General features: G+C 39.8%; 1 protein-coding gene across 1 annotated transcript in view; it reads left to right on the top strand.

Moving 5' to 3' along the window:
• The window catches only part of slc12a5a (solute carrier family 12 member 5a), a 110,817-nt gene that overhangs the window by 78,321 nt on the left and 7,307 nt on the right, over window positions 1-25,189 (top strand). The window contains exons 5-21 of the mRNA XM_053637086.1: window positions 5,640-5,694; window positions 6,051-6,181; window positions 9,017-9,264; window positions 9,623-9,834; window positions 11,429-11,593; window positions 12,821-12,919; window positions 13,292-13,349; window positions 13,477-13,651; window positions 14,936-15,054; window positions 15,150-15,248; window positions 15,622-15,741; window positions 16,002-16,106; window positions 17,437-17,605; window positions 18,405-18,600; window positions 21,889-22,058; window positions 23,592-23,723; window positions 23,919-24,026. Of these exons, the coding sequence (XP_053493061.1) occupies window positions 5,640-5,694; window positions 6,051-6,181; window positions 9,017-9,264; window positions 9,623-9,834; window positions 11,429-11,593; window positions 12,821-12,919; window positions 13,292-13,349; window positions 13,477-13,651; window positions 14,936-15,054; window positions 15,150-15,248; window positions 15,622-15,741; window positions 16,002-16,106; window positions 17,437-17,605; window positions 18,405-18,600; window positions 21,889-22,058; window positions 23,592-23,723; window positions 23,919-24,026 (2,361 nt within the window). The remainder of the gene's footprint in view (window positions 1-5,639; window positions 5,695-6,050; window positions 6,182-9,016; window positions 9,265-9,622; window positions 9,835-11,428; window positions 11,594-12,820; window positions 12,920-13,291; window positions 13,350-13,476; window positions 13,652-14,935; window positions 15,055-15,149; window positions 15,249-15,621; window positions 15,742-16,001; window positions 16,107-17,436; window positions 17,606-18,404; window positions 18,601-21,888; window positions 22,059-23,591; window positions 23,724-23,918; window positions 24,027-25,189) is intronic.

Here is a 25,189-nt window from a genome sequence, read left to right as displayed (position 1 = left end):
ACGTTAGGCCCAAAGAGGTGCCCGGGAATGATAGGAAGGTCCCACAGAGTCCTTTTACAGTTTTCAGACAGTTTCACCAGAGCAATCCACTCTTGGAGGCGCGCTGCCAGGAGTGTTGCGGCAAGCGTACCAAGCTCTCGAGTCACATGGCCGATGGTCAGGAGTGCCATCTGCAGAAACCAAGATACTAAGGGATCAACCTTTGCTGACGCCAATGTATTGGCAGTAGCAAGGAGCAATTAAAAGACTGTATTCTCTGCAAGGGTCATGTAGACAGCAGAGTTGTATGCTTTCTTCAGGAGTCAGTCTGTGTGACCACATTGGGCATTGGGGCATGACACCACTAAGACTGCAACAGATTGCTCAATTTCTGGAGCCCACTCCAATAGAATCTGCGTCAGCCATAGACACCAGTGTACGAGCAGTCTTCAATGGCCGCTTAGGTGCATTAGGCCCCATGAGAACTCTGCCACGAAATCTTTGCACGGTGACAGAGCAAAGGAAGCTCCGGCTGAGAGATGTCTAAAAAGACATTGGACTGAGCTGGTTGGGCAGTCAGCTCGTCCAGCCCTAGACGAGCAACCGCCATCTGGAGTACGGCGACAGCATCATCCGAAGGGGACGGGTCTGCCTTGATGACTGAACCGAATCTCAACTGGTACTTTCTGAAAAGAAATACGTAATATGTAGTTTTAATTGAATTGGCACACTAGCTTTTGTGATTCATGATTCGTTTTTATTTATTTTCCTCCAGCCGTTGAGCCATAGGCAACCGCTGAAAGAACCATATATGGCTCGCGAGCCATAGGTTACCAACACCTGACTTAGAGGGACATAATACTAAAATCACAAAATTCTTGTGTAATTCTAAACAACACATACAGTATATGGAGTTCAAGATTTATGGAATTTGAACTTAGGACATATTTGAACATTTTTCAGCAAGTCTACACTCTCAAAAAAAAAAAAAAAAAAAAAACATCTCCACTGGCCTCAAATATATAGCATGCAGCTGAACATAGAATAGACTGATGGGTCAGAGCAAAAATGTTAAAAGGGCCTTTGCTAGCAGGCTTATGGATACGGGTAGAAGTAGCCACTCTGAGACCTTTTATATTTGATTTTATTACTTTTATTTTGTGTAGTTCATGCTTGACAAAATTTTAAACAATATGTGCTGTTGTTCAAAGGTTTAAAAAAAAAAAAAAAAAAAAACATTATAAGAAAGGGATGTCATATTTAGGGGTGCCAAAATTCAAGAATATACTCCAAGTCATAAAAAAATGTGGAAACTGTATGTTATCTGGTGATTATTTTAAACACCTGTTTATTTTTGAACTACTGATTTAAAACATATAGTTTATGTTTTTCCTCTGTGGTAAAGTAGAAAAACCTTCTTGGAGGAATTTTAGCCCATTCCTCAGTACAGAACAGCTTCAACTCTGTGGTGTTGGTGGGTTTCCTCACATGAACTGCTTGCTTCAGGTCCTTCCACAACATTTCTATTGAATTAAGGTCTGGACTTTGAATTGGCCATTCAAAAACATTGCCTTTCTGCATTACGCACTTTCTCTTGAGATTCAGTTTATGGACAGATGTCCTGACATTTTCCTTTTGAATTTGCTGGTATAATTCAGAATTCATTGTTCCATCAATGATGGCAACTCATCCTGGCCCAGATGCAGCAAAGCAGGCCCAAACCATGACACTACCACTACCATGTTTCACAGATGGGAAAAGGTTCTTGTGCTGGAATGCAGTGTTTTCCTTTCTCCAAATATAACCCTTCTGATTTAAACCAGAAAATTCTATTTTCGTCTCCTCTTTTCACAAAAAATTTTTTTCAGTAGCCTTCTGGCTTGTCCACATGATCTTTAGCAAACTGCAGATAGGCAGGAAATGTTCTTTTTGGAGAGCAGTGACGTTGTCTTTGCAACCCTGCCATACACACCACTGTTGTTCAGTGTTCTCCTGATGGTGGACTCATGAACATTAACATTATCCAATGTGAGAGAAGTCTTTAGTTGGTTGGAAGTTACCCTGGGTAACTACCCTGAAGTCATGGACTATTACACGTCTTGCACGTCTTGCATGTTGTAGGCAATAAGATAAGAAGAAAACTGGTCAATCAGTTAAGAGCTACATTTTATAATGCTAACACTTTGTTCCAATAATAAAATTCAACCTCAATCTATTTAAAACAAGTATGTATTTAAATAGATATGACTATTATATGAAGTAAGGCAACAACATCTGAAATAGAGAAAATGAATTCAAGAAAAAACTTTTGTACAATTGCATTTGGTCATGGTCAGTGTTTATGGATTTTTCCCTCTTAAGTCTGACACCTGGGGTGTGTGTTTTGACAGGCTTTAAGAGGCTGTTTAAGAGTCTGACTGTGTTTTTGAGACTCTTTTTTCCCCCCAGATGCCCAATGCCTGCTGTTCAAGGCATTCAAAGCATTTACAAAATGGCCTGCTACCTGGAGGAGCACAGTGTGGCCAGATACAATAATGTCTGTTTTAGGTCTGTAGAAAATGGTTGTATGCCAGTATCTCTCAACCCCCCAACACACATACACACACCAACCTTCTCTTATACTCTTTTAGTGTCTACTCTTTATTTTTTGCCATCACCACCCCAGACTTGTGTTTCCTCGTCCTGTACTTGTGTGTACACATGCCGTGCACATACGGTATGTGTGCTGGGTAAGTCTGTGTGTTAGACGATGCCAGATCCTGTTTGTGCCATGTGGAAAGCACACGGGCAGGCAGCTGAGGTGTGCTCTCACTGTCGCATGTCTCTCATAGCAACAGAAAGGCAGCGAGGCCACTGATCCTTTTATAGACGAAGTGAAACAGAATTCAGCCAGAATCGGCATGCTGGGTCATCTTAAAACATTATTAATAGCACAAACAATCATTGGAGACCAGTGTACCAAAAACATACTTAGTACTAGGATAAACAGAAAGAACATGAAAGTGCAAAAATGATGCCAGTGTATTTGTGCTTCTTGCGGTGACTGTTGTATATATGTCACCTAAATGTATGAAGACTTTAACATTATGTCCTGTGGCGATATGATCTACTTTATATTTAATTGCTGATAGACACTCAGTGTCTGCTTCCTCTTTAGGTAGGCCATTTCTTGTTTTATGTGTCTAGACACTTGTTCTTTCCAATTAAAAAGCAAAAATTGTCTCTGCACCCTTTGCCTTGGCACAGTAATATTGATTTTGGTTGCAGTTTTGTCATATGATTGTGTAAACATGCATTCATATTGGAATAAATGTGCCTCATGCTCTGTTGCTAAGTAACAGCCAAGCAACACATACCTTAAAGAGACTACTTAGCAGACACTGCAAACACAAGCTACCGTAATTGTTGCTGGTGGTTTTTTGGAGGGGGGTTTTGTTGGGTTTTTTTTTAGAAAATTAGATGCATGCCTTACAAATTCTGTGTCTGTCTCCATAAAAAGCCCTATTGTGTTATCTCCATTTATACTCTCGGGTGTGTTTCACAACATCAGCCATGTATTTCGTACCCTTTCTCTTACTCTATTCATATGCAGATATTTTGTTGTGGAATTGCCTAGTACACCAGCACAGTGCAGGAATGAAGAGCTGCACATGCATGAACCACAGCAATAAGTTGCAAATAAGATTTTAATTTTTTTTAAAAAGAGAGAAAATCATACATAACTACAGTAAACAAGTGTATGAGTCTTTTCACAAGCCAATGTGCCTGCTAAAATATTACTGACTCTCAAACAGAGACAGGTGGCATGATTGGCAGCTTTTAGCTTGTAGCTGCTAAAAACCCAAATTACTCAGCCAATCACAGGCTATATTTGTTGTGTAATTACCATATGGGTTAATGCAGTGATATTATGTGTAGTGGTATGTGTATTACAGTGTGCTTGAGAGTGTTTATTAAGTATAGAAGGTGTAATAGTGTTAAAGTGGCCTAGCATTTTAATGATTAGAGAGAGTTTGCTCATTAAGCCTGATTACAATCTAACACACCGACCTCTTATCACTTCACACAACACACACATGAACTTAGGCACAGCAGACACATACAGAGAGACAAACAAGCGGCAGCTCACAAACCCTCCATCCATGCGTTCATTCTCATAATGAAAGACTATGGAAAAGTTGAAGATATTCTACATTCAGCTGTCTTGATCCCTCTTCTGTTTTCAAATAATACAATTGTAGTATTTGTATTTTTTAATATTCAAATCTGATTTCTTCTATGCTTATACATTATTATTTTACTCTTTGTCAGTTTGTTTTTAGATTTTCACTCAAAATGATTTCATCATATATTATTATTATTTTTATTATTATTATTATTATTATTATTATTATTATTAGAGGGCCAAGCACAGAAGGTACATAGGCACCCTATTGTTTTTCTACCTTTTCTCATATTATTCTTCTGCTTCTTCTTCTACTGGCTAGGTTGTATATGACAGCCTATAGAACCGCCTGGTAAAAAGTTGTGAAATTTGGCAGACTAATTGGGGAGGGTCTAACGAATATTCTGATAAAATTTGGGCCAAGTACTGCCAATGCTCAAGCACCACCATCAGGGCAAATTTGAACCAAATTTGGAAGTGCATTTGTACTGAACCATGTGTCCAAAATTTAAAAGGCTAGGTCGAGATGAGTTCAGCACAGCCTATGATGTCAATTTCCACCTAATTAGATTTTCTGCCATCTTAGATTCTGTCAAAAACTGTTGGGTTTTTTTTTTGTTACTCTTCCTACGCATTTTGTCCAATCATCACCAAATTTGGCAAACATAATCTTCAGACCTGGATAAAAATTATCAAAAGAATTTTGATATTCCGAACGGTTTACCTGTAATGTGCCAACAAATCTGACAGCGAAGCCACCAAACAGGAAGTGAGGCTGTATCTCAGTAACAACCTTGCATAATGACACAAATCTTGGTAGTCACTTCAGGACCATGTAAAGGGGTCCCTGACTACAAAATGTTTGAGAGCCCCTGTGCTAGGAGTCAATTAATACATGCTGTGCATACAAAAAGATGTGTTTTAGTCTCTAACTCTATGAGTACAAGCATGTGCCTATGAAAGAGAACAGTAGGTTAATCATGGGGGGTGGGGGTGAGGAGGGGATGGGGTTAAGGTGATCATCATAGACTCATATAAGTGGTGGTCCCTTTCCACTGATAGAGGAGGTGTGTGTGTGGGCGGGGGGGTCGATAAACCCCCAGTGGTGGTTTAGCGGTTAAGGCTCTGGGTTACTGATTGGAGGTTCAAGCCCCAGCACAGCTAAGCTACCACTGTTGGGCCCTTGAGCAAGGCCCTTAACCCTCTCTGCTCCAGGGGTGCTGTACCATGGCTGACCCTGCTCTCTGACCCCAACTTCCTAACATGCTGAGGTATGCGAGGAAAAGAATTTCACTCTCTGTAATGTATATGTGACCAATAAAGGCTCATTTATCATTATAGTATCATTAAACTGTGCATTGCAACACAAACGGTACACCTACAGTATTAACTGCATCGATATGGTAGATTTACCTGATGAAATGGTTATTGATTGCAGCAACAGGGTAGGCATATCTAATATTTTATAACCAAATTAATTTCTTTCTTCCCCCAGACCATGTTAACTGCAATTTCAATGAGTGCCATTGCCACCAATGGAGTAGTACCAGGTAAGAGACACCCTGTTCTTTACCCATAAATCTGCATTTACTATGTCACTGTCTCTGAAACAGTAGTGCTGGTGAAAGTACAATGTCCAGAATGCAGTGTCCCCAGAGCTATATTTACGTGTCCATTATCCTATAATTAAGCCCTATATTCTAATAACAACCTCTGCCTCACCTCCTGATTGGAGAAGAGCAAGAGTAAGGGCAAATTACTGAAATTGCCGGCTTTTCTGATTGTGTCATTGTCACTAATAGGAATTAAAGTTGTAATTGGGGTGTTTCCTCAATCTCTGAGGGTCCATTGTAGTATTTTATTGACTTGTAGTGTGAATTGCAACTGACTACTAGTATTTTAACAGCTGGAGGCTCCTACTACATGATCTCTCGTTCCCTTGGCCCTGAGTTTGGTGGCGCTGTGGGGATCTGTTTCTACTTGGGGACCACATATGCAGGAGCCATGTACATTCTGGGGTGTATTGAGATCTTACTGGTAAGATATTACCACTGTAGGTTTTGTGTCCTCTGTTCATTCACTACTCTTTTACTAGCGCAAGATTCTTTGTATACTTTCACCTTTTTTGTCCTCTTGCTGTCTTCTTTGTTGTACAGTTTTGCAATCCTACTCTCCTCTCTGCATTTTCATCCAGCCGTCCCTCATTCTCTCATTGTTTATTTCTCATCCTTACTGAAAATTTGCCATGTACTACATTCCATTCTATACACTGCTCAGTTTCATCTTTGCACATATTCATTGCCATCTCTCTCTCTCTCTCTCTCTCTCTCTCTCTCTCTCTTTCTCTCTCTCCTTATTTCATTCTTTTTATGAAAGATTAATTATGTGGATTCTGCTTTAGTGAATGGAAATGCAATTGGAATGTCAGGTCATTTTTTTCAGCTGCACTGTGGTTATGGATTACACACAAACACAAACACACACACACACACACACACACACACACACACACACACACACACACACACACACATGTTCCCCACATCCCCATAGAAACCACTGGTGTATATTCAGCTTCTAAATTAATTCTGTGGAAGAGGGAGACAGGGTCCATGGCAGCCTGACTTGTATAACAGTTTTATCCTGCTGTAGAATAAAAAAGACACAAAATGCTATTTAAAAGAGTTGAGGACCGCTTCAAGATTGTATTTGAATTGCAACCCTGGAGATCTGATATTATGAATAGGTCACCATGACAACTAGCTGTCAAGGCATGTGTGTGTGTGTGTGTGTGTGTGTGTGTGTGTGTGTGTGTGTGTTAAATCACTCATTAAATCATAAAAGCATATTCCTTTTCCAGTAATTCATTTCCATCAAAGTTCTGATGCTTAAAGAATTAATGAGTTTAACCAACTGTGCAATATTAAAGGCTTACTGCCAGAAGAATTAGGAGGCCATAAAATCCGGCCTGTTTAATTCCATGCTCATTTGGTTCGATTATCACCAATGACACAAAACTGAGTAGAAGTTGGTCATTCCGAAGCCATCTTTTAAATTAAGAACAAACCCATCCAACCCCATGACAAATCCCAAGTGTGTTCTTCATCTGATCTGATGGATCTGTGCCAACTGTGCTAAAAGTGGCTGCTGTGACTCCAATTTTAAAGAAGCAGGATCCGGAAAACATAACTAATTTCCAGTCCATTTTCAATCTCCGCTTTCTGAGCAAGCAGTCAGAGAATGTGACAATTTCAGTCTAGTTTTAAAGCACTGCTCAGGGTGTTAATCTTTATATAGCTGCTGACAGAGGAATTATCAGTATTTCTGTCCTGCTAGATCATCTGAATGCTTTTGATAGACTATCACATTATGCTCAACTGTCTGGAAAATCTTAATGGATTAAGATTGCCACTGAACTGGTTTATATTATATAGATCTAACGTTTATGTATCTGCAGTCCCCTCTGAAACTATTGGAACGGCAAGGCCAATTCAGGTTTTTTTTTGCTGCAGACTAAAGACATTTGGGTTTGAGATCAAAAGATGAATATAAGAACAGAGTATTTCATTTCAGCTTTTATATCCTGGTGTTTATATGTAGATGTGTTAAACAACATAGAACATTGTACATTTTGTATCAGACCACCCAATCTCTAGGTAAGTAAAAATATTGGAACATGTAACTAAGAGGTGTTTCTTGTTACCCAGGCGTGTCCTGTTGTTTAAACAACAAATAGCTCTGAACAGCTACTTTTGGTTTTAGCCTTCAGTTTCACCTGTGAAGACTGCACTTGTTAAAAGGATAAGCCAACATGAAGACCAGAGAGCTGTCTACGGGAGAAAAGCAAGCCATTTTGAAGCTGAGGCAATTAAATCAGAAGCATTGCACAAGCATTGGGCATAGCCAATAGCAACAGACACCGAATGGGTCGGCCAAGGAAAACGTCTGGGTTACGCATGTAACCCTGTTCCCTGAGAAGGGAACAAGACATTGCGTTTAGCATAACTCTATGGGGAGCGCCCTTGCGCGCGACCAACATCTGAAACTTGTGTAAAATCATGCCTATTTATAGGCCTGCCGTGATCAGGTGACATGGCAATTAAGTGCATCGCGTGATATATATACGGCACCTGTGAACCGTGGCGTCAGCCTCCATTAGCCTCGGCGTCGCTCTATCTCAAGCGAGTAGGAGATCTACAATCTCTCTCTGTTGCCCCTTCCTGCCATGACTTTGCCCCTGGATTACCCAAGGCCTTCCTGTATCCTAGGCCGGATTATATTCCTAAAGTGCCTACATCAGCTGCCCAGCCTGTGGTGTTGCAGGCTTTCTGCCCTCTTCCGTTCCTCACACCGGAACAAGAGAGGATGCACCTGCTGTGTCCAGTAAGGGCTCTCTGTACTTACGTCCACCGCACTGGACTCCAGTTGCAACCTGTGAAGCTCTGGTGAACTCCATGCCCAAGAGGGTTATGGCAGTGCTGGAAAATAATGGTGGCCACACAAAATATTGACACTTTGGGCCCAATTTGGACATTTTCACTTAGGGGTGTACTCACTTTTGTTGCCAGCGGTTTAGACATTAATGGCTGTGTGTTGAGTTATTTTGAGGGGACAGCAAATTTACACTGTTACACAAGCAGTACACTCACTACTTTACATTGTAGCAATGTGTCATTTCTTCAGTGTTGTCACATGAAAAGATATAATCAAATATTTACAAAAATGTGAGGGGTATACTCATTTTTGTGAGATACTGTATATTGATTGTGTTTACTTTTGATGTTACATTGTTACTTTTTCATTTATTTTTGGGTCATACCATTTTCTTATATCCACTGTCTCTCTGACGCTCTCTTTCGCTCATGGTTTCAGATCTACATTGTGCCGCAGGCAGCCATCTTTAAGATGGAGGATTTGGAGGGGCCAGAAGCAGAGGCGGCCATGTTGAATAACATGCGAGTGTATGGCACCTTGGTGCTGACCTTTATGGCCGTGGTGGTGTTTGTGGGTGTGAAGTATGTCAATAAACTGGCGCTGGTTTTCCTGGCCTGCGTTATTTGCTCCATCCTGGCAGTGTATGCCGGAGTCATCAAGACTGCCTTTGAACCACCTGTGCTCCCGTAAGTACCTGGACCCTGCTGCTTTTCTAGTTTTCCGTTTTTGACTTTCTGAAAAAGTAAAATGGTGAAAATATCCATATACAATGTTATAAAGGTATTAGACTTCCCAGTTTGCATACAACTGGGATCTAGCTCCCAGACAGCATTTTGCTATAGCAACCTCATTTCATATGTGTCCAGTAAAAAATTTAACTCTCTCTGCAGTTTCAATTTTCACATAAACACAGTGTCCACCTCTAGGCAATTCTCTTACCAGCACTAGTTTACTGTCTTAACAGTCAATTCTCATAGCCTTCATGAATATATAAATTACCTCACTACAGTGTCATAATAATTTTTCTATCTGAATCTCATCCAGGGTGTGCATTCTAGGGAACCGGACTCTTGTGTGGAAAGGCTTTGATGTGTGTGCTAAAGTGATTGAGAAAGACAATATTACAGTCACTACCAAACTCTGGAGTCTTTTCTGTGACTCAGAGTTCCTTAATGCCACCTGTGACAGCTACTTCGCCAACAACAATGTGACAGAGATACAGGGCATTCCCGGCATCACTAGTGGTACTCTGAGAGGTATACATGTATGCACACAGATTAAGTCATACAGTTATGTGAGAAAAAAAAGTATATCCCATAGAAATTGTTAGCTTTTTTGACATATTTGGACAAGCAAACATTTGATCCTCTTTGAAACAGTGCCCATTAATAAAGTTGATACACCCCACAAATAAAATAGTCATTTTGTAGTAATTTTCACAATGTATATTAACAAAGAAAAAAAACAACAGATCAATCACATGGAAAAAGTAAGTACACCCCTATATTTATCACACCTTCAAATCCATAAAATTATAATCAGGTGTTCAAGATTGGGTGCCAGTGATTAGAACCTGCTTAGGGAGTGCAGGTGGAACCTGTCTTATTTATACCCCTCTCATATCTAGTGTCTGGTGTTCCCTTTACTTCTGAGGTGTGTGGTGTCATCATGCCAAGATTCAAAGAGTTCTATAGGGCCTTCAGAAAAAAAAGGGATTTAAAAAGACCTCCAAATTCTTTGAAATACATCATTCCACTGTAAGGAAAATAAAATAAGTGATGCAGATTTCAAATGACTGCCAATTTATCAAGGACTGGCCATCCCGGCCAAGAGCAGACCACCTGATGCAAAAAGAAGTCGCCAAGAACCCCAAAAATGTATCACATGATCTGCTAAAACGTCTTGCCACTGTTGGTGTCAAAGTGCATGCTTCTACAATCAGAAAGAGGTTGTACAAATTTAACCTCCATGGGACACTTGCCAGGAAAAAGCCTTTGCTGTCTGAATAGAACATTTGAGCAAGACTACAGTTTGCCAATGAGCATATAGGCAAAGACCAGGCCTTTTGGAATAATGTGCTCTGGACAGACGAATTAAAGATAGAGTTGTTTGGTGATAGTAACAGCAGACATGTTTGGCGCAGACCAAAGACAGCTTTTCAGTAGAAGCACCTCATACCCACTGTGAAGCATGCTGGTGGAAATGTTATAGTTTAGGGTTGCTTTGCTGCCTCAGGGATTGTACAGCTTGCATTCATTGATTCAACAATGAATTCTGCAGAATTCTGAATGTGGACCTTTAAACAGGATAATGATCCTAAGCACACTAGCAAATCCAAGGAATGGCTCAAGAAGAGGAAATGGAAGGTTATGGAATGGCCTAGTTAAAGCCCAGATTTGAATCACATTGAAATGTTGTGTGGGAATTTGAAACGGGTGGTACATACAAGAAAACCCTCAAACATCTTGCAACTGAAAGAATATTGCATGGAAAAGTGGTCAAAACTTCCATCAAGCGAATGTCAAAGACTGGTGGATAATTATGCAAAATGCCTACAAGAAGTAATACTAGCTTCTGAGGCCAAGGGTGTACTTACTTTTTCCACAGAAGAATATCACATCATGATATTTCTGTTTTTTAAAAAAAGAAGCTAATTTTCCTTGTGGTTTTGTTCAAGTATATTAACTTTATTAATAGGCACTATAAACTAAACTATATATAAAAATGTCCTGTATCTATTTATCCTTCTGTCTTCTAATTCTGTCTTTGTATATACTATACATTTTTCTCATCATTACTAACACTTTCAATCTATTTTATCTTTTCTTTTTTTTCTACTTACTCTCTCAGAGAACTTGTTTGGGAATTACATGGAAAAGGGTGTTTTTCTGGAAAAGACCCTTCCTTCTGTGGAGGAGCCAGACGCTCTGCCCACCAACACTAAAGCCTATGTGCTATCTGACATCACCACTTTTTTCACACTCTTGGTTGGGATCTACTTCCCTTCAGTTACTGGTCAGTTATTACACTGCTGAATCTTGTCACATAAACATGCTAATGGTGAGAGAAAAACTATTAACTTTTATCCATTTATATGCTACATTAGTTGCACCTGTTCTTAGGGGGAAGCACAAAATTCTTTTTACTGTCGCAAGTAAGGAATATCAGTGGATGTCACTGTGGATAGCCCTCATCTTTGCCTCTGTGGACTATGTAGCCAGGGACCCCTTTACTGTAGCATAAATCCCATAGACCCCTTCAACAACAGAATTATTTCATGAACACTATTTAAATGTGTACTTTGTCTGTTTACAAAGGGAGATTTCTATTTCTGCACTTTCCAGTCCATACAGGATTTCAGTGAGTTTTTTTATTGTTGCAGCCAAAAATACTTGATTTTGCTGCAGCTTTTTTGAAAATTTGCGATTCAATATGAGGAGATTTTGTGGGGGGTTTTTCGCAGAAAAGTACTTGAATTGGTAAAATTGCACGAAATTGTTTTGTACGGTCTTTCACAGTGATGTTTGTTGGTAAATGAGACCTTTTAGCTGTACTCATGTTCGATGCAATTTTATCAAAGTGGGCTTTGGCTGAGTACACATTGTGATGGCATCACATGGCAGGTTGTGATGACGTCACATGACGTGTCTTGGCCCAAATCTGCGGTCATTTTGAAAAATTGCAAGCTCCTGCAAATATTGCCGTTTCCTTTATTTTGCGTTAATATCCACGATTGCAAAATCGTGAAATCCTGGAGGGACTGCCTTTCCACTGACAGAACACATTATGTCCAGGTTGATATTATATATTGGCCTACTTGTTTTGGGGTTATTGCGATTTTGATTATTCAGGAATACATACTAATAATTATAAGATAATTAATATATCAACAATCAGTAATCAATATAATAACTCTGATATGGTGGATTGTGCTTTCCACCACTGTAATTAAATTGGAAAAAAAACACATAAACAAAATACTTTAAACTGATTTGCTATAATTATTGTAAATGAGGAATTCTTGGATTTTCCAACCAAACACTGTATACTTGGAATTTCCCATTTCTTGTACATATTACACAACATAAACTTTCCATGTTTTGTATTTTGTGATATTGCCCACCCACTGATCTAATTGGCCATTACATCTAATCTTACAAGAAACTAAAACATGCTTTAAAAATCTCTGTAGCAGTCACAGAATCATAAATGTGTTTGTCTGTCCTTGTATGTATGTAACAGGCATCATGGCTGGTTCGAACCGCTCCGGTGATCTGCGGGATGCTCAGAAGTCCATACCCATTGGCACAATTCTGGCCATCAGCACCACGTCCTTCATCTGTATCCTTACACGTAAACCACACACCATGCACATGCTTACACACACACACACACACACACACACACACACACACACACACACACACACAGCGCCTGTTCTAATGGAAATACAACATAAAATGTTTTACTTATTAAAGGGGAACTTTGCAATTATCAGTGTGTCTGAAGTGTGAACTTATATTATCAACACTTCAGTACCAGTTTTATCAAGGATCTGATAAAGTCCCATGAACCCCACTATATTCCTCCCCAGTACATTTACTCATCATTGGATGTCAAATTCAACTGTTATATTGTATCAGCTGTCTTTCTCACAGGGGTTTGATTAAATGGAGAAGTAAGCAATTGTCTTTCTCTAACTCAGCCTCTCAGACATGTCCAGTGTAGTGATGTTCGGTGCCTGCATCGAGGGAACAGTCCTGAGGGACAAGTAAGTTTTCATCATGTATTTTTTTAATTTGTCATAAACATGAATGTGTATATCATGTAGCATTAGCAGCAGCACCTCCCTGACTGTGTGTGTGTGTGTGTGTGTGTGTGTGTGTGTGTTTTTGCAGATTTGGTGAGGCCATAAGAGGGAATCTGGTGATAGGTACATTGGCGTGGCCGTCTCCCTGGGTCATCGTCTTTGGTTCTTTCTTCTCCACTTGTGGGGCGGGGCTTCAGAGTTTGACCGGTGCTCCACGTCTTATGCAGGCCATAGCCAGGGATGGGATAGTGCCATTTCTTAGAGTGAGTCACACATGTACACAACATTTATTATAGTTTTCTTTTTTTTTTTTAACTAGTCTCCAGGAGGCGTGGTGGTGCAGTGGGTATTCTTGCCACCTGACAACTCCAGGGTTTGATCCTGAGCTGGGGTTACAGCCTGTATGGAAATTTGAATGTTCTCTCCATGTCCACATGGATTTCTTCTGGGCTTTCCAGTATTCTCTCACCTACTAAAACTAGCAGTAGGTGGATTGGTGACTCTAAATTGTCCTTAATTGTGAGTGAGTGTGTAAATCTGTGTGTGGTGCCTGGCAACTGACTGGCATCCCATACAGAGTGTATTCCCACATCACGCCCAGTGTTCCTGGAATAGACTCCAGATCCACAGTGACCCTAACCAGGATAAATTAATTCATTAGGTAGTGATGAATTTTATCTGGGGATAGATGAAAGTTGTGGAGCTTATGCAATACATATTACATATGGGACTGTGCAATACATTATAAATTGGACTGTTTATATATTGGACTGTGCAATACATATTACACATGGTATTGTGCAATATACTTTCTACTGCTTTTTTTTTCTATTCTTGCCGCTATGTCGAGTTTTGCTTGTTGTGTGATACTTTTACCACAAGGAGTTGCACTTGAATTTCGTTGTACAGCTGTGCAATGACAATATAGGCATTCAATTCAAGTTCACATCATGTATCACCTTAAAAGGCTAAATGTTTAAGGTGTAATTAAAGGTGTACAAGTAAAATGTAAGTATTCTGTTTTACTAAATGTGAGACTAGTAAGTAATTGGATTTGTGGTATATTTTAGTATGTCGAATATTGCTTAACTCTGTATAATAAATGCTTAATTAAAATAGCATTTATTTTGTGGTTGTCCATGTGACTTTTTCATAAACTGATTTAAAATAAAAAAGTAAATACTTTTTAAGGATGTTAACCAAATTTAAAAAATAATCAATCAATTAATTAAATAGCACCAGTACAGAAAGGTACAACACAGAGCTTAATTATTTGTTATTTGAACCCAGGCATATAATTTTTTTATGTGGTAATTTATATTTAACAAATGACCATAGCGCACACACTCTTTTCCTTCCAGAAGCTAATTTCCACACGGAACTAGATTGCAAAAATGTGGAGCGGGAAAAGAAAAAGAGAAATTCATTTATGTACATATTACACAAACAAAACACCTCAAACAAGCCAGTTTACAGTGTTTATGGGTGTGGGGGGCATGTTTTTATATCTCGGTGTGTGTGTGTGTGTGTGTGTGTGTGTGTTATAGGTATTCGGCCATGGCAAAGCAAACGGGGAACCCACCTGGGCTCTGCTCCTGACTGCCTGCATCTGTGAGAGCGGAATCCTTATTGCTTCTCTGGACTCAGTCGCTCCAATCCTCTCAATGTAAACGTCACTCATTGTAATCACACACTACAGCGGTACCATAATTGCATCATTGTAATAATTACATTATTGTCTTATGTTCTCCCTCTCTGCAGGTTCTTCTTGATGTGCTATATGTTTGTGAACCTGGCCTGCGCTGTACAGACTCTGTTACGGACCCCCAACTGGAGACCTCGCTTCAAATACTACCACTGGTGTGCATAACACACACACACACACACACACACACACACACACATACACACAGGGCAAGCAAGAGCTGGAGTGAATTCTAGAAAGAGTAGAGTATTAGCTAATAGATGTTGGCTGGTGATGTTTGCTTGGAGAAACAGAGCCATGATTTGAGTCACCTTTCCATTTGGGGAAATGAAGTGTATTTCAAAGCCAGTCATTTCTTTTTAGAAAGTCAAATAAATCGTTAATGCAGAATTTATCCTTTCGCCATTACACAAAGTACACCCACTATTTGGGTAAATAAATGAAGTCGCCATCGCAAAACTTGACTTCTCAGACTTGAGTCTACTTCAGACAAATATTAAATATGTCTCTTTTCTTCTGTCTCTGCAGGGCTCTGTCATTCCTGGGCATGAGCCTGTGTCTCTCGCTCATGTTCATCTGCTCTTGGTACTATGCCATCGTTGCCATGGTAATCGCCAGCTGTATCTACAAGTATATCGAATTCCGGGGGTGAGTGGAACGTGATTGTGACAGAGTTGGGAAGAACAGGTTTTTGGCACTCGATGTGGCAGGAATTCTGCTCCAGTCTAATCCTAACCAGCCAGAACAGATCCAGGATTTGATTTAGTTAGTGTCTAAAGTCAAGTTTAGCTGTTACCTGATGACTGGGGTTTAGAAAGTGAGGCGTGCCTGAGAGGATTACAGCATTTTGTGTGTGTGTGTTTGTGTGTGTGTTCGTGCTAATTTGGGTTGCAATCGGTTGTTGACAGGGCAGAGAAAGAGTGGGGTGATGGGATACGGGGGCTGTCCCTGAGCGCAGCACGCTACGCACTGATGAGGCTGGAAGAAGGGCCACCACACACCAAGAACTGGAGGTGAGGGTTGAAAGGCACATACACAAGCAAGCACACTTGTATACTCACACATATACATGCAGAGACTGATAGTTAAGTGCTCACAAGAGTACAGTGGCATTTTTTTGTCTTCAGTTGATAGATAGATAGATAGATAGATAGATAGATAGATAGAGTGCTGTGCAAAAGTATTTGCCCTGATTTTGTGTATATCTCATATTAAATAGTTTTAGATCAACAAATGCAAACACACAACACAGTTTTTACATATTTATTTTTATTGAAGCAAAAAATGTTATCAAATACCTATCACCGATGTGAACAATTAATTACCCCCTTCAACATAAAATCTGGTTGTGCCACCTTTAGCAGCAATAACTGCAACCAAATTACATCAGTCTACAGAACATTCTCCCAAAAGGTTTTAGGAACAGCAAGGTGTGTTTTGGGAAAATATAGACAAGCGTTAATGTTCTTCTGGGTGAGCAGTGGTTTTCACCTTGCCACTGGACGCCGTTTGTGCCCAGTGCCTTTCTGATAGTGGAGTCATGAACAGTGATCTGTATTGACGTAAGAGAGGCCTGTAGGTCCTTTGATGTTGTCCTTGGCTCTTTTGTGACTTCCTGGATGAGTAGTCGCTGTGCTCTTGGAGGAATTTTGGAAGGTCGGCCACTTCTGGGATGGTTCACTACTGTGCCAAGTTTTTTCCATTTGGAGATAACGGCTCTCACGGTGGTTCTTTGGAATCCCAGAGCCTTTGAAATAGCTTTATAACCCTTCCCAGACTGATGTATTCAATCACCTTCTACTTCATCATTTCTGGAATTTCTTTCAATGTTGCCATAGTGTGTTACTGGATAAGACCTTTTAACCAACTTCATGCTGTTGACAAAGTTCTATTTAAGTGTTGATTTGATTGAACAGGGTTTGCAGTAATCAGGTCTGGTTGTGTCTAGTCCTGCTGAACCCCATTATTAATGCAATTTCATAGATTTGGGGAATTAGTAACTATGGGGTCAAATACATTTTCACACAGGCCCAGTTGGTATTGGATAACTTTTTTGCTTCAATAAATAACATTATCATTTAAAAACTGTATTTTGTGTTTACTCAGGTTGATAGATAGATGGATTCAATAGCCTATTGTATTTGATTGAGAATGTGTTTTACAACAGAGACTTAAATGCACTTCTGTGAGTCACTTTAGTTAAGAGCATCTGCTAAATGTTGTAAATATAAAAGTAATATGTCATAGGGAAAACCATCACACAAATTTCAAACACAAGCAAAAACGTGCCATCATCTGATATTCTCTCTCTCTCTCTCTCTCTCTCTCTCTCTTTCCCTCCAGACCTCAGATCTTGGTACTGGTCAGTGTGGATGCAGAACAGAATGTTGAACAGCCTCGCCTGCTGTCCCTGACCAGTCAGCTGAAAGCAGGGAAAGGACTCACCATTGTGGGCACTGCACTAACTGGAACCTTCCTGAATGATCACCCTCTGGCCCAACAAGCCGAACAGGTAACACACACATGCACACATGCTCACACACACAAACACACACACAGAGTTGGCATTTGGCAGATGCCCTTATCCAGAGCGACTTAGGTTCATCTTAGTTATACATGTGAGCAGTTGAGGGTTAAGGGTTAAGGTTCCTCCAGAGCTAATGATCTTCAGCCATTACGGTATTGTGCTGGAGGCCTCTGAGCACACTGACCAGCACCAGGTGTGAGGTGGCATCGAAGATGTTGGAGGAAACCACCACCTGGCTCATGCTGGACACGTAGCCACTGTGCTTTTACACAGTATGATGGGATTAAGATATGCTCTGGATAAGCACGAGGTCCATGGACAACAGCTGAGGGCAGTGGTAGCTCAGTGGTTAGTAAATGAAACATTATGAAATGTAACACTGCCAAAGTTTGTCTAATTTAACTGTTGGGTTGTGTTAATCCCTCTCGACATACAACAGGGCTTTGAAACATGACAAAAAGTGATTATGTTCAGGTCATGGGTAGCAATCAGTTAAATGACCAAAATGATCAAAAAGTGCATTTTATCCATGCCACATTTCCTCTACATCTTATTTTGCACTTACATCTGTGAATGCTTACAAACACTTACACTCAATCTGTCACTGAGCAGATCCCAGAGTATTAAAAAATGCTTTTGTGAGCCTATTTCTGAAAAATGATGGCTTGGGTTTAATCTGAAAACATTCATAGTGCAATTGCACAAATTTAAATTCAAAATGTAAAATACTAATTGGGAAATGAACTACAGAAAGTAACCCATTTTATTCTTCTCATCCTCACAGTCCCTGAAGAAGCTAATGGAAACAGAGAAGGTGAAGGGATTCTGCCAGGTGGTGGTTTCCTCCAACATCCGTGATGCCACCTCACACCTGGTGCAGGTCAGTGGACTCGGAGGCCTCCAGCATAACACTGTGCTCCTCAGCTGGCCACGCAACTGGAAGCAGGCTGAAGATCATCAGCTCTGGAGGAACTTCATTGGTGAGTCACTGTAGCCCAGTTCTAGTTCACATGAAGAGACTACACATTGTATGTTTGATTGTGGCTAAAGGTTAACATACAATAGAAAGGGGCTTAAATAATCACCACTGGACCTCCATAGTGGGATAAAAGCAGAGCTTAAATCAACTGAAACACAGTAAGGAGCAAAATCTAAATCCATTGCCAGAAACTGGTGATTTTATCAGTTATAATAAACCGGTAGATGAGTTATAATAATGGTACAAAATTTTACTCATTTGATGTTTAACAGTAACCAGTCACACCTCCAGGGGTGGGGGTTCAAATCCCACCTCTACCCTGTGTGCGCAGAGTTTTCATGTTCTCCCCGTGCTTCGGGGGTTTCCTCCGGGTACTCTGGTTTCCTCCCCAAGTTCAAAGACACGCATTGTAGGCTGACTGCCATTTTCAAATTGTCCATAGATTGTGTGAATGGGTGTGCAATTGTGCCCTGCGATGGGTTGGCACACCATCCAGGGTGTCCCCAGCCTTCTGCCCCAAGTTCCCTGGGATAAGATCCAGGCTCGCCTGTGAAGGTTAAGTGGTGTGGAAAATGGATAGCTGGATGGGGGAGCATGGTGGCTTAGTGGTTAGCATGTTCGCTTCACACTGCCACGGTCGGGGGCTCGATTCCCGCCATGGCCCTGTGTATGTGGAGTTTGCATGTTCTCCCCGTGCTGCAGGGGTTTCCTCCCCAGTCCACACACATGCATGGTAGGCTGATTGGCATGTCCAAAGTGTCCGTAGTGTGTGAATGGGTGTGTGAAGGTGTATGTGAGTGTGCCCTGCGGTGGATTAGCACCCTGTCCAAGGTGTACCCTGTCTTGTGCCCCATGCTCCCTGGGATAGGCTTTAGGTTCCCCAAGACCCTGAAGGATAAGCGATATAGAAGATGGATGGATTTTTTTTATTATAAAAAGATGAGATGATTGTTCATTAATATAACACTAAAAGCAGAAATCAGTAGTGATGATAACACATTGTACATCTAAAAGGCAACAGCATTTATACTGGATTATTGCTCAAATCTGATTGGTCAGGTCTGTTTGGTTGGAGGACTGTTATTTCTTGATGTAACAGACTGTTAAAGCTGTATAAATGCCTACTGGATCCTTCTGTTCCACATCTCTAATATCATTCTGTTAATAGTCACTGTCAATCACCTATAAATAATAACCTTGCAACAAAAAAGATCTATTCACTTTCTCTCAAATGGAATTGTTCTACTTGATATTTAACACTAAATAGATTAGTCTACTTGTGTTTATGTTGCTATGCAGCTCTGTATCGTGCTACGTTGTCCCAGAGGACTATGTTTATTAAATAAAGCTTTGAAAGTCATTTAACATCAGTATAGTAAGTATCAATGTAAGCAGTGGACTAGTTCTAATTAACTTATCAGGGTTTATTTTGTGTTATACCTCAGCACTGTTGAAATCTCAAATCTGAAGTGGGTTTCCCAATAACAATGAATCTTAGCGAATAACGTACAACTTAACAACTTAAAGAAGGATGTATGTTGTGAGCCTGTTTTGCGAGTGATTCCTGAAAGCCTTCATTATCAAAGATCTAACGAACGAATTGTAAGTAATACTATGTTGGCTCCGCCCAGCCCGAGTCTGGAGAAAAGCCGTACAAGTCGATAGTCAAACAATCGATTCACAGTCCGGAGGTGAATTTAACAGCTAAATCAGCGACGTAGACAGCATAAACAGATGCAGATAGACAGTATTTACAAATAGTTGGTAATAGACACAAGCACAATCAACAATTTACAACAGAAACTGGGTTTGTCTAGAAGAGCTACACAGAAAAGATGGGAATGTGTTGACACTGAAAAGTTTTAAATTAACTTAACTAATTCCTGTGTGGTGTGGTAGTGCAGTGGATGTCTTTGCTGCCACACAGGGTCCTGGGTTCGATCCTGAGCTGTAGTGGCTGCATGGAGAATTTCATTCCAGGATTTTTAATACACATGATTAAATCATGTTAGCTGTACAAAAACAAATTGTATTAATACAAATCAATTCAGTCATGTGTAGTAAAGTAAGTGGAGTAAATTCAATTAACTTTTTTTCAGTGTATAAATACACCAAAAAATCCATTGAGTTTACTGAAACCAGATCCACACCAGAGTTGGGTATATCTAATTACGTTTTCTGATAATGCAGTAATGTAAATTTATGTCATTTGATTACAGTTGCTGATGTCAATATAATAAGTTACTTGTGTTACAAAATTATTGTTAAGAAAACAATATTAAGTAAAATGCATTTTTAAAATAAATCACGTTTTGCCACAAAGATTTTTTCTTTAGCCCAGAATAATTCTCCACTTGGAGCACTTTGTCACTATGTAGCTGAACGTCAGTAAAAGAAGACCGGCTGTAATTTTATATCTTCAGTGAACGGAGGAGAGACCAATCAGACAGGGTTTACAGGAAAACACGTGGAAATTTTCGTGTCTTATTGGCTGACGGCTCTCAATTCTGCCAAACGCTAGCTCACGCAGTCAGTATTAGGAAACATGGATATACACCTTTTTTAAAAATAAAAAAACAGTAAAGGGGTTGAATGTGTATGTGAGTGTGCCCTGCAATGGATTGGCACCCTGTCCAGGGTGTACCCCGCCTTGTGCCCAGTGCTCCCTGGGATAGGCTCCAGGTTTCCCCGTGACCCTGAAAAGGATAAAGCGGTATAGAAGATGGATGGATGGATGTTCTTGGAAACTAATCAGCTTTGGTGACGTAACAGTAACTCTGTTTTGTTGATTATTCACACTATCGTTAATTATTGTCCGTTTACAGCCATGTCATGTTTTTATTCATTACAAAATAGCTGTCAGTGCGTTATCCTTTACTTAAATACAAAGAACTTGGACAAAGTACATGGCATCACAACAATTTATATATTCAACTTCATTGATGATTGTGTTAATTTCACAATCAATGATGAATTTTTCTCAGTTGTAATAAAGTTTTCTTGAGAAGATGTCTAATCTGAATAAATATTGTACAAGTTTTAAATAAAAACAGATTCTTTATAGTGCACTTTTAAACCTTACTATATGTCCCGGAAATTTATTTGCATGTTATTACTAGCATCTGATTCTATAAGAACTGATTAGCATGGTGGTTTATCTGGTTTAGGCAGGTTTGAACTATTACTATATATTGTATACAATTTGTTACAGTTAGTAAAATGCATTATAATATACATCAAAAAAGGTAGCATTTGTTATATTACCAAAACTATCTGTTCTGTTTTGTAGAGTTGGTCAGAGAGACCACAGCTGCAAGTAAAGCCCTGCTGGTGGCTAAGAATATTGCAGCATTCCCATCAAATGGTGAGCGCTTCACTGAAGGTTACATCGATGTGTGGTGGATTGTTCATGATGGCGGCATGCTCATGCTATTGCCCTTCCTCCTGCGCCACCACAAGGTTAGCATGCTGACCCCTGTACCATTGCATTCTTTTATTCTATAATACTGGTAGTATAATGAGACACTCTTAAGGCTATGCTCAGGCTTTTGAGTTGGTGAAGTTTAAAAGTTATGTCAATATTCACTCCTGGGAAAGTTCATCATATTCAGAGATGGGTTGTGCAGTTGATTTTCAGGGATTGCTGTTCAGATTACCTGTGTGTATATCACACCTCAGAGGTTGCCAGATTTTTTAAAGTAGAAGCGTATGAGTATTTTCAATAGCATGTTGACCAGTGGTCACCAACCCTGTTCCAGGAGATCCACCTACCTGAAGACTTTAGCTCCAACCATAATCGTGCCCAACTGACCATCTAATCATTACTTTAAGAAGACCTTCATCAACTAAAACAGATGTGTTAGATTTCGGTTGGAAATGAAACCTGCAGTAAGGTAGATCTCAAGGAAGAGGGATGGTGACCACAAATCTAGACCAACCCCTTTAAACACAAGCATTCAACCTTAAGCCAGAAAAACACTTTTGGAAAGAAGAAGCAGACTGATGAAGCAGATCATTTTTTTCTTGTAATATATGATATAGGAATATGTGAAGATGGCAAGGATTCAGATAAACATCTATTAGGAGTCTAGTATATTGCCAGTATATTGCTGCATTAATAATCCTAGTAGAAATGATCACAATATTCACTGCAAATTTGGTTCAAATTTAAAGGTGTAATAGTCAATCATTTTCATTTCTTACTAGTACAAATAATGGAAGAAATATGTAGAAATTATAGATTTAAAAAATGGTTTAAGCCATGGTTTCAGCACAAGTGTATTATATGGCTGCAAACAAAACCCATTTGGAATCCTTCCTTCAAGTACAGAATACTTGTCTGTGTTTGGATGGACATCTTGTCAGTCATTTTATTGACACGCCCCCAGTGCCCCTTCACTCCACCCCATCTCAGTCTTGAATCTGCAAGCGTCCAGTTCAGCCAGATAATGCTCTTGTAAGAGAAAAAAAACACTCTGTGCTTTGAAAGAACACTGGCAGTGATTTTCCAAGATGGAGTAATTTAATACTGGTGAAGGGAATACAGAAATAGCATTGTTACTCCTGGAAAGCTCTGGACAAGTCCCACGCAACTCTCTGAATTGCACGTAAGTCTGTAGTTACATGTGCGGTTCGTCTCCTAATATACATTTGAATAACGATGTGTGTAATCGATGTGTGTAACTCCTCACTAAATTCAACTCTGGATACAGCCCTAAGAGAAAAGGGTTCCACCAGGGTTTGTTAAATCATTAATGGTTCTAGCTTTCTAAAGTCATTTTGCCTAAAACCTTTTGAAAAAATGAAACCTCTATGGTAGAGTTCTACATAGAAACTATTTTTCAAATTCAAAGAGTGTATAATTATAATGTAATATAAAGAGCTATATTGATAACTATAACGTACAAATAAGCATGTAATAAAGTACATTGACTATACATACTATATACTATATAGTCAGTCATGGGGTGCGTGTGTGTGTGTGATATGAAGGTGTGGAGGAAGTGCAAGATGCGCATCTTCACTGTGGCCCAGATGGATGATAACTCTATTCAGATGAAGAAGGACTTGACCACCTTCCTCTACCACTTGCGTATAGATGCCCAGATGGAAGTAGTGGAGATGGTGAGAATCCCTCCCTCTCTCCCTCTCTCTAGCTCTCTCTCTCTCTCTCTCTCTCTCTCTCTCCACTTCTCTTTCCCTTCTGCAATTAAACTGTCTTTAGATTTTGTCTCCCTCTTACTCATTATCTATTTTTTGAATATTTTTTTTTTAATTGTCTTCACATTCTGAGAGTTTTTCCTTTGTTCTTCTCTGTAGCATGACAGCGACATCTCAGCCTACACCTATGAGAAGACCCTGATGATGGAACAGCGCTCTCAGATCCTCAAGCAGATCAATCTCACCAAGACAGAGCGTGAGCGTGAGGCAAGCCCACACACACTTCTTGAAACACACACACACTCAGTTGGAGCGAATGTGTCCATCAGTCTGAGCTAAATGAATTTACTTTCCAGCTATTCTGTCCCTCAGGAGAGGTCTACTGTTAGCAGTTGTTACACCGCTATCATGCAAATGAAGCAAAACAAAAATATAATTGTGTTATGGTATCGTAGGATTTGCAAATCACCACTTAGCTATTCCTGCCTAGAGCAGCATTTCCCATCTTCATCCAGGAGTTCCTCAGCACTGCACTGTTTAATGATTTTTCTATTCTAATATGTCGAGTCCAAATGTCTGAATACTCTACCAAGAACTGCTTTTATTTTCATTACTTATGATTAAAGTGATACTTGAAGAATTCAGACTTAGTCATAATTATTGTCTCTTAACAACTACGCAATATTGAATCAGTTAATATGTTTCGTATACAATTATACTTTATCCCTGATCATTACACTCAGTCATATCACTTTAAACATAAGCACAAATGTATGTTACTAATGGTAGAGGAAGGTGGTCAAGACCTTCTACATCTGAATAGAGTTATCATCCATCTGAGTCAAGCTACTGACATTGATAGATGTTAGATTTCAGCACCTCCCATCTAATATCACCGCTGGATTTCAAAATTGCATTGTGGGATCCTGAATCGAGATTGAATCGAATATTGAGGTCCCTAGAGACTCCCATCCTAACTAGTTAGCTAACTTTGATCTCTGGTTGGGTTTTAGAGCAAGCGTATCCAGTTTTCAAAAAAGGTGACACAAGCATGCATGGTTCAAGGAGGTTGGGTCAGGAATACTTCTGCTGAGTGATGGCTGGTTGTGATGTAAGCTGTGAGAGCTAAAATCGAATACAGTATCTGTCAATAGTGCGACGAATAAATTATTAAGGTTGAGCAATGCATCCTATCACAAGGTTTTATCTTTGCCATACATGGCAAACAATTACATATACACTTAAAGTCCCTGTGATATGCCTTGAAACATGCAGCGTTATTCGATCTGTTGACATAATTTCCACTGTAACAGGAAGTCAGGGTGAGACATATCGAGTGGCTCCTCCCCCTTTTTAAATAGCCAATATAGGGGTGCAGGAATGAGTCCTAAAACACCGAAATGAGAGCATTTTAGCATTTCCGGTTCCAT

The sequence above is a fragment of the Ictalurus furcatus genome, chromosome 11, assembly GCF_023375685.1.
Source record: "Ictalurus furcatus strain D&B chromosome 11, Billie_1.0, whole genome shotgun sequence".
Lineage (NCBI taxonomy): Eukaryota > Metazoa > Chordata > Actinopteri > Siluriformes > Ictaluridae > Ictalurus > Ictalurus furcatus.
This window is presented reverse-complemented; position numbering and strand designations above follow the sequence as displayed.